The 13230-nt window shown below is 61.5% G+C and overlaps 1 protein-coding gene across 2 annotated transcripts; it reads right to left on the reverse strand.

Moving 5' to 3' along the window:
• Positions 1 to 1053: 1053 nt before the first annotated feature.
• On the reverse strand, positions 1054 to 12248 carry LOC102988511 (serine/threonine-protein kinase SIK1). 2 transcript variants are annotated; one of them, XM_024120284.3, is made up of 14 exons: positions 12137 to 12248; positions 11553 to 11723; positions 10954 to 11070; positions 8452 to 8515; positions 8140 to 8301; positions 7868 to 7992; positions 7654 to 7777; positions 6758 to 6981; positions 6400 to 6549; positions 5855 to 5977; positions 5519 to 5735; positions 4742 to 5017; positions 3819 to 4053; positions 1054 to 3348 (listed from the first exon to the last, which is right to left on the reverse strand). In XM_024120284.3, exons 2-14 carry the CDS (start codon positions 11706 to 11708, stop codon positions 2964 to 2966), a joined length of 2358 nt encoding a protein of 785 aa, XP_023976052.1. In that variant the 5' UTR covers positions 11709 to 11723; positions 12137 to 12248; the 3' UTR covers positions 1054 to 2963. The 2 variants fall into 2 exon arrangements, with proteins under 2 accessions (XP_023976052.1, XP_028342626.1); XM_028486825.2 differs by lacking the exon at positions 4742 to 5017.
• Positions 12249 to 13230: the final 982 nt, after the last annotated feature.

Consider the following 13230-nt stretch of genomic DNA (forward strand, 5'->3'; position numbering starts at 1 on the left):
AGGGACCTCCCGTAAGCGGATCATACGACACTTGTCCTTTTGGAACTGGCTTATGTCACTGGACATAACGACCTCAAGGTTCCTCCGTGCTGTAGCAGGTGTCAGGGTGCCCTTCCATTCTAAGGCTGCGTACCATTCCATTGTGTGGACGGACCACGCTCTATTCGTCCAGCCATCCACCCGTGGACACTGGGGCGCTTCGACATTTCGGCTACTGTGAACACGCTGCCACGAACGTGGGTGTGCAGATATCTGCTTGAGACCCTACTTTCAGTTCTTTGGGGTCTACGCCCAGAACTGGGATTGCTGGATGATATGGTCCTTGTTTAACTATTTAAGGAACTGCAATACTGCTTTCCCCAGCAGCTGCACCATCGTGCTTTCCCACAAACAATGCACAAGGGGTCCAATTTCTGCATCCTTGCACACACTTTTGTTTTTTTCATAATGACCATCCTAATGAGGATGAAAGGGTTCAAGAATTTTTTAATCACAAAAGATTTGCCAGGCATCAAAATGAAGAGAGCCCTTTGGTCTTCTGGCAGCCCCACCTGCCCTCTTGCTAGAAGGTGGTGATGTCAACTTGAAAAGACCAGGAAATAGTCTGGCTGTGAGATTCTTCCAAAGCCTTGATTTCTAGGTGGAGCCAGAGAACATTATGGGTGAAGAGTGAAGCGTGAATGGTGCCCTGGGAGGGGACGAACCAGCTGAAAACACACCTGGGTGTCAAGACGTCCAGCCGATTAGCAGAGCTGCCACCTGGGAAGGGGGTCTGAGCACCAGCGGGCCCCCCCCACCCCGCCCCCAGCCGGGGCCACCGAGCGCCCGTCCCTCCTAGCGGGTCAGGGCTCGGGCCTGCGGCTCGGCTGAGCGCGGGCGCTGGCACTTGGCCTCTTCTCCAAGACCTGAAGCTCCTCAAACCCGGAGGAAGCGGCTCGGAAGGAAGGAGCCCCCCACAGAGAAGAAGCCGGGGAAGGAGTCAAGGTTTCTTCCCCAAATGTTTTATTTAAATATTAAATTAAAAAACATCCATCCACTAATCATTTGGCATACATTTCTCGTGTGAACATAGGAAATAAAATAATTAATTCAGTTATGGTAAAAAACCCAAACTACGCACATCTTCATCGGATGGCGTGGCGCCTCGGGACAGGCCCCCGCGCCCAGTCCGCGGGGCAGCGCCGCAAACGCCGGACACAACACGACACACGTCCGACGGTGACGGGAGGAAACCGCTGAGAGTAAAGTGCTTGTCATGGTTCTGAGGCCTTTGATCAGTGGCGTTAGAACAGATGCGTTAAGGAGGGAAGCGGCCTCGGGGGAGTCGACGGTGCCTCCAGAAGGTGGAGGCCGAGGCTGGCGCCCCAGGGCCTCCGGCGCTCTCCTGGCCCAGACCTTCCTAGTCACGGGAGGCCCTGGTGACTTCTCGGCGGCCAGGTGCAAGGACGGTCCTTTGTCCCGCTCCTGGGCACAGCTACAGAGCGGCGGCGGCGGCGGCGGGGCAGGCGGGAGCTGGCCACACGCACAGACCCGGGCCGCCTCCCCAGCCTCTGGGGACCCGGCAATCTTTGGCTTCTACACGTGCCACCTTCCTGGTTCGGCGTCACCTGGGCCTAACACCGCAGGCTGCGAGAGCCGACACGAGCCGGAGGCACGTGCGTTGGTAAAGGGACGGCGCTGACCGGCCACAGGGGTGGGGAGGGACGGTCCTCCTGCTCAGTCCAGAGGCCTCTGACGGACCGAGCCACCACCTGAGTTCACCCGCCAGGTGAGCGTGCGCCCGGTCTGCTTCCTGCTGGCCCCGCCTCCACGCGGACCTGGTGCCAGAGCTTTGTTACGTTACCAGAGAGGGAAGTTCAAACCAGGAACACAAAAACGTAGTTAAAAAGTATAAAAAATAAGTAGTGTATGTCTGTCTCCTATGTATATACATGTACAGTATTCGCTTTAAAAAAAGAACAAAGCTTGAACAGCACTGACCGGACCTCTCACTTCATTTTCCTAAAACGAAGGCCCACCAAGCGCAGGGCCTGGACAAGGTGGGCCGTCCCCCGACCGCAAGCGGCCCATCCCTGTCCCAGCATCACAGAATCGCCATATTGCACGATCCCCCCTCCACCCCAGGTCAGTTGTTCTTTTTGGACCCTGATAATGAAATGCATAAAAACTTAATTAGCAGCGGAAATAAGAGGTGCAGGGGGAAGAGACTTCCCCAGCTCCCTCGAAGGTGCCCTGGGGCTCCAGGCCAAGTGACCGGGGCAGGGGGCGGGGAGCCTCCACCTCGCGGTCACTCCACCCCACCCAGGTTCCTCTTTGCAGCCCCTCCGAAGAATCCTGGAAAACCAGCTCCCGAGCAGTTTATAAAACGTCTCCTCTAAAATAAGAAAAACTACCCTCTGGGTTCTGATTTCAGGGGAGAGAATTCCAAGAATTTATAGATTATCTTCTCTTGGGCTGGACGTTAGAGCTTTTCAAGAACTGATACGTAAAGCGGAAAGTTCACAGTTTTCAAGTGAAGCGTAAGTGTTCCAAGAAGTGGAGAATTGTGAACTTAAGAAAACCCCACTAACACATGCACGCGCACACACACGCGGTGGGGACGCACGGCTCACACCACGGTTTCCTGGGGGCAATCGGCGACCCCTCCCCCCCCACCCCGCGACCCCGACCACAGCGCTGCCAGCTCCACCCGCTGCCCTCCTCCCGCCCCAGTGACAGGCCCCGGGATTATTATTTTTCTTCAACAAGTTTCCAGTCCCTACTCGGAGTTACAGTTGCTCTCAGTGCAAGGGAGAAAAAAAAAAAAAAAAAAAAAAATCAAACGAAAAATAAACTAAAAAAAGCCAAAACACCAGACGTATTGCTTGTTTTCCTTCTGAAAAGTTCTTGGCTTTGAGTCCGGGAACGTCCTCACACACACTCTGAAATTATTGCTTCGAGAAGTCGCAGCCCGGCCGGGCCCCTCACTGCACCAAGACGCAGGTGCCCAGCGGGCCCGCGGTCAGGTCCTCCATCTCACAGTCCCCCTGGGGCAGCCCCGCGGGCGCCAGGCTCGGGGACAGCGTGGCGAAGCGTGGCTGGGGGGCCGCGGCGGCAGGGCCGGGGGCCGCGGAGCCGCTGATGCGCAGGTGGGCGTCCAGGAGCTGGGCGGCCGACGCCACCGGGGAGCCCCCCGCCTGCAGCAGCGGGGGCGGCGGCAGCGGGCCGGGCCCCAGCCCCAGCTCCGTCTGCAGTCCCGACACGAGGAGGGCGCCGTCGCAGGGGGCGAGGACCAGGGCGGCTGGGGCCGGCTGGGCGGCCGGCGGGCAGCCGGGTGGCGCCGCCGGGTGGTGCTGTAACTGGAGCAACCTGGCCAGGCCGAGGGACAGGGAGGGCAGGTCAGCGCCGGCCGGCGCGCGGCCGCCCCCGCCACCCGGCCAGGCTCCCACACGATCGGGTTTCCACCCGCCGGGGCTGGAGGGCCCGCCCCGTGGAAGTACGGGCTGGAGCTGCTCGGAACACGCCACTCTGGGCGTGACTCATCCCCTGAGCAATTCCTGGCATTTCGTTCCCCGTCCTGCTTTCGTAGCAGCTCAGGGATGCCAACCAGACGTGACATTCTTACCCGCCGCCCCCTCCCTCCCCCACTGCGGGCCGATGCTCCCCAGCCCCGCCCCCGCTACTGGGAAGGAGCTGCGCGGATCTCCCCCAGCCTGGGTGGGGCGGCGCTTGTCTGGTTAAGTGCAGAAGCGGGCGCTCAGCGGGAAGGCCGCTCAGAAAATCCCAAGCCGCGCGAGCCCTGCCCGGGCCCCGGCGCCAGCGCCAAGCGCGCGTCTTACCTCTGCTGGTGCAACACCTCCTCCAGCAGGCTCCTGCCCTCCCGGCCGCCGGCCCCGCCGCCGTGCAGGCCCGGGCTCTGTGCGGGAAGCTGGAAGGCGCTCAGGCCGCCCCTCGAGGTCCGGCTGGAGGAGGAGGGCTGGCACACCTGGCGAGCCAGCCCCTTGATCTTGTTCAGCCCCAGAAAGCCTTTGGTCCTCGCGTTCTTCCTCAGCTGCTGCCGAAAGGCTTTCAGCCCTGGGGACAGGCAAAGCCAACAGTATACGGACCCGTCCGCCAGCCCTGGCCTGACGGCCCGTCGCTTGCGGGCGCTTCCAGACAGCGGGGAGGAGTGTGGGGGGCCGAGTGGCGTGAACGTGGTGGGATGGGGGAACCCGCACGCCTTCCTACGGGCTCAGGGGGCCCTCTGGTCACCCCATCACTTCATGACAGCCCCTCTCCTGGGGCTGGGACATCAGTCTCTTTGGGGGTTTGGTTTGGGACATCAGGTCCGGCCCTGAAGAAGCACACGTCTGGGCAGACAGCGGAACCTTCGTGGAAGGAGGGCGCGAGCAGTGCGGGGGCCTCGGGAGGGGGCTGGGGCCCCACAAGCCCTGGGAGGTGCCAGGAGAGCCGGGCCTCCAAGTATGGGCTGCCTTTGTGGCGGGCGCCTCCCTGACCATCCTCCTCCAAGTCAGGAGCGGTTGCCCGCCATCCAAGCCTCTCTTGGGCTTTTAGGACCAGCTACTGGAGGCCGCGTGAGCTCGTCCCAGAAGCCAGGGCGTCTAGAAGCCGGGCAGCGGCTTCGGCCAGCCCAGGCAGCGCGGCGCTCCACCAGGGCCAGCTGGCACAGGGGTTGCCGCCTGCCGTTAGGGACGAAGCGGTGCCCCCCGGGTGCGCACGGGTCTCCTGGGGAAGGCGGGAGTGGGCGCGAACGGGGAGTCACCTTGAGTGAGAGAGGTGTCGGACGCCCTCCGGCCCTCCTGGAAGCTGACGGGGAGCAGGGCGGCTCCTCCGCGCGCCCCCTGCGCCTGCAGCACGGGGGTGGCGGACCGGGTCCCCAGGGGTGGCGAGGCCAGTCTGAGCGGGCAGCAGGCACTCAGCAGCCCCCGAGCGACCAGGTGTCCACCGAGCCCGGCCAGGCCGCCACCCGCAGCGGTCAGGCAGCTGTCGGAGCTGGTGCCTTCAGAAGGACTGGCCGCGGAGGGCGAGACGACGATACCTGCAGGGCGGCGGGCGCTGCTGAGGCCACCGGCGCCCGGGGACGCCCGGCACCCTCCACAGCACGTCCAGGTGCTCTGGCCCCGGAGGCTCGCACCTGCTGCGGCCCCTCCCCGGCCCTCAGATGGCCCGTGGCCCGCTGACGGGGCAGACGGCTGTACCCCCCCCACCCCTAGCCCCAACTCTGGGGGTGGGAAGTCTGTGACGGCCAGACGCCCCCAGAGTCCAGGGAGCCTCGACGGCCAGCACCACGGGGCTGGGGCCGCGGCTACAGCCAACAGGTGGCGCTTGGACCCGGGACGCAGAGGGGCCTGGGCCTAGGGCCCGCCCTGCTGGCCCCCGAGGGCAGCTAAACCCCACGCTGTCCCTGCCGCTCGAGGGCCACCTGCGAGGTCTAAGTACGGTTCACGTGGCCTCGGGCGCGTCAGGAACGGCAAACCCGAAGACGCTGCCCATCACAGCCCACCCGCCAGGCACGCCCCTGACCCACGGGGACGCTTACACGGAGGGACGCGTGGGGAGAGGCAGGCGGACACCTCGGCCAGCGTGTGTCTCCGGCCGGTGCTGCCAGGCGGGGGCTCCTGCGCCTCCTGCTCGTCGTCCAGGCCCGGGCCCCGCCTGGCCTCCTCGCTGATGGCCGTGTCCAGCAGGCTGCTGGGGGAGACAGAGCGCCGCCGACACACCCCGCGGCAGCCGGCGTCCACGGCGAAGAGCAAGGGCTGCGGGGACACACACGGGCCGGTGACCCCAGCGCTCTGTGAGGCCCGGCCCGGGGCGTCGCCACCGCTGGGAACCAGACGGGCCCACCCCGGACACCGCCTGCGAGGCGCCCGCACACCTGCAGTGAGCCGCGGAGGCCACAGTCCATCTCAGCCTGCAGGACGGACTGCCCCAAGGCCTGGGGCTGCGCGCAGAGCAGGGCGGCGCGGACAGCGTCACCGGCGGGGCCTTCCTGAGGCACCTGGGGGCCAGCAGATGAGGACGCAGGCCGTGAGGCACAGAGGCACGGGACGACCGCGAGCAACGCGGCGCCGCGGAGCAGGCCAGGCGGGCCTCCCCCCGAGCTAACAGGCGTCGGCCGCCAGCCGCGGGCTCAGGACGCGTGGGGAGCCCCTCCAGTGCCTCACTGTGTGGGGTGACCGGGGGATCGGCCGAGGGGTGGCTCCAGGGGCCGTGAAGGAACGGGGGGGTCGGGCGGGGCCTGTGACCCCCAGCAGAGCGGCTGGCACCCCCCGCCTCACAAGCGCCCAACGGGAGGGGGTAAGTGACCCGGGGGCTCAGCCCGCGTGCCCTCCCAGGCACGTCCGCGCAGGGGACTCCTGACTTGGGGACACAGTCCAAGGCAGGGACACGGCACTGGGCACCGAAGGCGCCGCCCCTCACCTCAAACCCGCCGAGCTCCGAGCTCCGGGGCCTCTGGTGCCAGGCGTGGCCGGGCCGGGCCGGCGGCGGGGCGGGCCGGAGCTCCTTTAGCCGCTCCAGGAGGAGGTAATAAATGGCAGCGAAGTGGTTGTAGCTGCTGTTCTGCAGCGACTGGGGGCAGAGACGCGGGGTCAGAGCGCAGCCGGCGGGGCAGCTCCCTGAAGAGCCCGCTCCCACGCTGTTCCGGGGCGGCCGAGCCGCCCTTCGCTCCGCCGCGCGCCCGTTTGACCCCGGCTGGCGAGCGCCTGCCTCCCCCGTTCAGCGGCCCCCCGACCGGGAAGGCGCACCCTCCCCGCGGCAGGCCAGGCCGGCGGCGCACCTCCACGGTCCTCTGCCGGTCCACGCCCAGCGTCTGCATGATGCCCAGAGCCTGCTCGTCGTAGCTGCCCAGGCTGGAGGCGTAGCCGAGCAAGGAGAAGACCGGGCAGGTCGGCTGCCGCAGGGCGGGGTCGGCCTGCATCCACCTGTGCTGCCAGATCTGGCTGATGGTGATGCGCTTGGTGGGCTCCACGGCCAGCATGCGGCGGATCAGCGTCTCGCAATCTGGGGCGCAAGCGAGGCGCGCTGAGCCCGCGAGGGCCTCCTGCACGCGCGCGCCCGCCGCCCGCCGGGGTCCCTGCAGGGGACGCGGCTCCCCTGCACGTGGCGAGCAGACAAGTGACCGTCCCAAAGAACACTGAGGCCAGGAGCGGTGGCCTGGGTGCCACAGGCCTGCTGCCAAGGGGGGCCGCGGGCCGAGGGATCGGGCCCCTGGGGAACGTGGTCCTAACGTCCACAGACCGGGCACCACCCGGACTCCCCCTCCCTGCTGTGACCAAGCGCGTGAGGAAGCAGCGTCCGACACCTTCCAGAGCGGAGGAGAAAAGCACAGTGTGGGAGGGCTGAGACTCAGGGGACGCGGCCAGCACCCCGGGGGCTGTCGCCGGGCCCCCAGCCGGCTTCGGAGCAGCCTGCATAGGCATCAGCCGGCCCCATAAGTCGGGCACAGAAAAAGCAGCCAGTGGGTCGGGATTCTCTCGCAGGCATCCAGGAAACACCCCACGGTGACGTGGGGCTGGCTCCCAGGCCCGGTGTCAGACTCAGAAGACGGTCAAGCAGGCGTTTCAGGAAATAAATTCCTCCTCCTCCCCCCAAAGTCTCATCCTGGTTACCCAACAGCTCAGGCAGCAGGCTGGTGACCGCACCCGCCCAGAGGAGGCCGGGCCACTCACCTACCTCGAGACATGAAGAAGGGGATGCGGAACCGGCCCTCCAGCACCCGCTGCCGCAAGGCCGGCAGGCTCGGCCCGTCGAAGGGAAGAGACCCGCAGACGAGGACGTACAGCACGACGCCCAGGCTCTGAGGAGGACCAGACGTGAGTCAGCGCCTGCGCCCCGGCGCCGGTGCCCCCCAGCACCGCACGCCCGGCACTGCACCAGTGGCTCCTACCCAGATGTCCAGCTGGGGGCCTTCGTACTCCTTCCCCTCGAAGACCTCCGGGGCTGCGTACGGGGGGCTCCCACACCACGTGGACAGAGGCTCTCCTGGCTTATAGAAATTCCCAAACCCGAAATCTGAGAGACAAGGAAACGGGCGATGAAGCTGCGCTGCGAACGGCAGGGCCGCAGTTTCAAAGGCTCGTGCGAGGCGGCACGGGGCCCCTCGCCGCCACGCGCCGCCCTCCCGCTCCCTCCCGCTGGGCGCGCTCCCGGGCCCCTCACCTGCCAGCTTGATTTCCATGTTGCCGTCCAGCAACAGGTTCTCGGTCTTGAGGTCCCGGTGGACGATGTTATGGCTGTGGCAGTACTCCACGGCCGACAGAATCTGCCAGAACTTCTTGCGGGCTTCACTCTCGCTCAGGTGCCCGGTGGAGGTCAAGTAATCTGAGGAGGGACAAAAGGAAGCTATAGCCCTAAATCCAAAGGTCCGGCCGTCGCCCAGGGCACAGCGAAAGGATGCTGGGGAGACCCAAACACTGGAGGGGCGATCAGGACATTTCTCTCCAACAGATACTAAGAATCAGCACGGCTTACCAAACATTTCTCCATTTTTTGCGAATTCGGTGACAATGTAAAGCATATCCTTTGTTTCCATAACCTAAAAAAATAAAGACTAACGTTTAACCACATAAAGGGAACATACCAACGGTATAAATAATCTACTTGAACCCCAGTAAATTTTTAACTTCTCCAGAATGAGCATGTTCGTTATTTTAAAAAAGGAAAGAAAAGAAAATCTTCCGCAATAAAGAGACAAAGGGGATCCCTATTCAGAAAAAGTTTTCTGAAAATCAGAGGTGAGTTCCTCACTAACCTATCCATCCTGATACACCTCTGCTTCCCAAAAATATCTACTTGTGTTGGAACCCTCCTCTATGGTATTTTCAACTCACTTTGCCTCACCCAAAGTGAGGCTCTGCAGGCCCCGGCAGTAAAAGAGATGGCGAGAGTTCTGTGAGGCCTCTCTTCTAGAAGCCTAGCAAGGCAACAGATTATCCAAGCCAGGGCCGGCACGAGCTGAATAATAGATAACAAATTCCCCGCCCCACTTGCGTTAACTGACCTGATACAGTAGGCTGTGAGAGGCCAGCCTTGCCAGGTAAGCTACAAAAGACTCCTCTCCGTACAGCAAACTCCTCGGCGTGTGTGTCAATAGCAACAGCCAATGTCAAACACACCTTAAAGGTCCGTTTACTGATCGAGAATTTTATTTCACATTGAAAAGAAATTTTAAGATTTTAAAACATAACTAATGAAGAAACGAGGTCAAATTCAAATCTTTGGTACTGAAAGGAGTAAAACAAACTCATGTCTGTGTGTTTTAAAATATTTCAGAGGGAGACAGAGAGAATACATCTTTACAGAAAAAGATCTCTTCAGGGTTCAAAATATAGTTATTCCTTTAAAAAGGCACTTTAAAGACAACTGCCTTGAGCCACAAATCTAACAAGAAAAGTGAACACGATGCGGTTTCGCTACACTTGTAACTGCCCTTGCCCTGGACGTGTGTGTGAGAGAGTGACATGTTGTAAGTTTATCCCTTTCCTCAATTTGAAAAAGAGATGGAGGAAGAATGAAGAGTCAACGTGTTTGAAGTTTTAAAAAAAACCTCGAGGAAAGAGCTGAAGCGTCTCACGGAGGTTCTGGGGACTGGGCCAGCTGGATGAAAATTAGACACTAGCGTCAAAACCAGAGCCATAACAATCGCTGCTACCACTGAACCCTGTCTCCAAACAGTTAAAGCAGCTCATGGAATGATGAGAAAATTCACCCCCAGAAAAGACCTCTACCGTCTGGCTAACTGGGCTCCTCCCGCACAGGGTCAGCGGAGGACAGGAAGATGAGGAAAGCTCTGGCTCATCCCCGCTGTCAAAGTCAAAGACAGACAGGCTTCAGCCCACTCCTGTGGAAACAGGCTGGGCACATTGCTCAGGCCCTGACATCAGTGACCACGGAGGAAACATCTTATCTCGGCCTGACTCAAAAATGACAACAGAAACAAAACACGAACTGGAGTGCACGTGACGCGATCTCGGCACTTAACGAGGCTGAGTAAACTGTCATTAGGGGAACACGAGCCCCGTGACTCCACCTCATCCTTCGGCGTAACCCAGTGCAGCAGCCTCCCCGGGGGGACATTTCCACCTCAGTCCTCTCCCCTGCCACGCTGTACAGCTTCGCCTTGCCAAGGGCACACACACATCCCACACGGTCCCATATTCATCTCGGATGCACAGGGTTTCGTGAGAACCGTCAAAAGGAACTTATACCCAACACAACTGGGAGTAGTATCCAACATCTGCAAAGAACTTATCCTTCTGCAAGTAGACCCGGGTTCATTTTGCAGAAGCGCCTGGCTAAGTAAGAGATTCCTTTGCTGTCCTAATTAAATCAGCACTTGGTTTCCAAAGATACAATTTATTAGTTTCAACGGAAGAACAAAAAGTCACAAAGCAAACCAACAGACGGACAGGGTGAGGCGTGCTCTTAAAGCGGATTAGATGGCAAGTTCCTTTTGCTCTCACCGCAGCAGCAGCAAAGGCATCTCGTCTCTCCGTTTTTGATGGAAGGGTTGAAACGGGACAGACAAATGCTCACTGCAGCCTTTGCGCAGATAAGTTTACGAAAACTGGTAAGAGCAGCTGGTTTTAAAGATTAATAATTATCTGCAAAGGCAGAAGAGTCTAGTTTCACTCAGATTCATCCCTTCACACTAAATGGTTGACCGACGGCAATGCAGAGATCTAGTTGTTTGTTTTCATAGTAAATTTAACAACCGACCTCCACGCATTCAAACCTGGAATGAGTAACACTACCAAACAAAGCTTTAATGAAGCAAATCTGAGTTATGATCCAAGAGCAAGAAAATAATTGAACAGCTTACAAAAGTCAATCTGTTCACCTTATGCAATCAAGCCCCTGACTCCTACGAACACCCCCAAAGAGGGACAACCTTCAGACACTTAAGTTGTTGAAAATTTAAAAAATGATACACTTTGCCAGGAGTAACAGTGGAAGGCAAACTTGAGTCCTTACCTGATAAAGCTTTATGATGTGAGGATGATTCAGAAGCTTCATGATCTGAACTTCACGATATATTTTTTCCAAATTGCTTGAATCTAATCGTGTCTTGTCGATTATTTTTATTGCAACCTACAAATTTTTAACAGATAAAGGATATTTTGTTTGAAAAAGAAAAACCCTCTCATTTAAGCTAATTTACACATTTCATTTCCCGTAGGTTAATTTCTAAAACACTTTGTGTCCCCAAAGGTCACAAAAAGTTAGGGAGGAAAATAACGAAAGTAACCATCAATAGTACTTAAAAAGTCAAAGATCAATAAATGTCCTAAGTCTCTGCAGGCTCACTTTACAGGGCTCCAGCTGCACTCCTAGGTCATTTGCTCTTTATCCTCCTTGCTGTCCCCCAATATTTGTACAGATTATGCATAATCGTAATATAAAGCATTTTTTCCCCTTTTCCAAACTAAAAACTGTCAGCGTTTAGACATTAGGACGAAGGACCCCACAAGCAGGGACTCCACCAGCTTCCCCCGCTCCGGGGAAGGGGGGTGTCCACCCGCGGAGGGTGCACCCCCGGAGGGTCCACCCCGGGGTCCCGCCGCCCCACGCACCTGCGTTTTGGTAACTCGATGCCGGGCCAGCTTCACCACCGCGAAATTGCCCTTGCCCAGGGTCCGCTCGATGTCGTAAAAGCCCACCCGGAGGGGTTTCTGCTGTCCCTGGCCCGAGCCCGCGGGGGCCGCGCTCAACTCCGACATGATCACCATGGCTCCGGGCCGCACCTGCGGGCGGGGGGCGCGCTCAGCTCGGCGCCGGCCGGCCCGAGCCCAGGGCCCCCGGCCCGCCGGGCGCGCGGACCCGCTGGTACCCGCCACCGCCGGCGACCGGCTCCACAGCGACCCCGGATTCCGGGAGCCCCGCGGGGCGTGCGCCCCGCTCCCACGCCCGCCGCCCGCGCTCGGCTCGGCTCGGCTCGGGCTCCCGGTCCCAAGCCCCGCGGGGCGCGTGGATCGCCGCTCGCGCTCGGCTCCGTCCCGAAACCCGGACCCCGCTCCCACGCCCCCCCACGCCGCCCGCCTCACCACAAAGCGGAGCCCGGCGGCGGCGCCCCGGCCCGCGACCCCCGCGCGCGCACCTGCGGGGCCGCGGAGCCCGCAGCCCCGAGCCCAACGGCGGCCGCCTGCCCGCGCCTCACCTCCGCCGCCCTCGGAGCGCCGAGGTCGGGACGCCGATCGCTCCGCGGCCCCCGCCGCCCGCTCGGCCGCTCGCGCTGCCCGGTCGCCCGCTGCTCAGCCGCCTGCCGCCCGGGCCGCGCCGCATGTCAGCTCTGAGCCGAGAGCCGGGCTCTCTGGCCGCACGCGCCGCCAGCCCCGCCCTCCGGTCCCGCCCCGGGCGGCCAGGCCCCGCCCCCACCACGCCCCCACGCCGCCGGCCCCGCCCACGCCGCCGCCGCCGGATTGATACATCCCCATTGACGTCCTTTTGACGCCGGAGCGACGCGCGGCCGAGCGCCAGGCGGAGGGACAGCGCGAGATCGGGCCGTTGCCAAGAGACTGGCGGCTCTGACGCGCGCGCTGATGAGGCCGTCGCCACGGCGACCGCGGGGTGGTGACGTCAGGGACGCCGGCCGCCCGAGGCCCGCCCGCCAGAGCCCGCGTTCCCGCCGGCGCGCGCCCGCTACCGGACGCCGCGGGCGCTGCGGGCGGCTTAACCCTTTCGTCCCCGGGCGCAGCCTTCCCTCCTGCACGCGCGCGCGCTGCCGCTTTCGCCCAGGTCCCCGTCGTCTCGCACCCTGACAACAGGCTTGGTTCTAGCGCGGTTCCGAAACCCCCTGAAGTGCAGCACAGGTGCGGCTGCGTCCTCTTCAGCCTTCTACTCCAGGTTCCTCATTATCAGGGTGCGGGTTTCATGTGTCCCCCAGTTTCCGTTGGAAGTGCTCGGCCTTGGCGCCTCTATTAGGGGAAGTACCAGGTGGAGCCCGGGAAACCTCACAGACTCGCAGAATGGGCCATACGGGCTGCAGGTGACAGCAGGCCCGCTCCCACACGCCAAATTGGCCACCCAGGCCCAGAGGGGAGCTGCCACCTACCAGGGACCCTCCGGAGCGTGGCAGCTGCATACATGGAGGACCTGGGCAGCCCACTTCGATTACTCTTGCTCCGTAGGAGCCTCAATTGTTTAGCAAGTTTGAAACGTCCACGCAGGAAACCTGGCCAGCGTCTCTGAAACCTACGCCAGCGCCGGGGCGTGGGGACAGCCTGAGTGCTGTGAGCCCCCAGGCCGGGGCGC

The sequence above is a fragment of the Physeter macrocephalus genome, unplaced genomic scaffold (assembly GCF_002837175.3).
Source record: "Physeter macrocephalus isolate SW-GA unplaced genomic scaffold, ASM283717v5 random_933, whole genome shotgun sequence".
In the NCBI taxonomy this organism is placed as follows: domain Eukaryota; kingdom Metazoa; phylum Chordata; class Mammalia; order Artiodactyla; family Physeteridae; genus Physeter; species Physeter macrocephalus.

Bases quoted from the DNA above. Each gene is read 5' to 3' on its own strand.
- LOC102988511 (XM_024120284.3), bottom strand. From the start codon at position 11,708: ATGGTGATCATGTCGGAGTTGAGCGCGGCCCCCGCGGGCTCGGGCCAG. The intron at 5,736-5,854 runs GTGTGCGGGCGC...GTGTCCCCGCAG, and splicing joins GCCTCCGCGGCTCACTGCAG to CCCTTGCTCTTCGCCGTGGA. The intron at 4,054-4,741 runs GTGACTCCCCGT...GCCTGTCCCCAG, and splicing joins CGACACCTCTCTCACTCAAG to GGCTGAAAGCCTTTCGGCAG.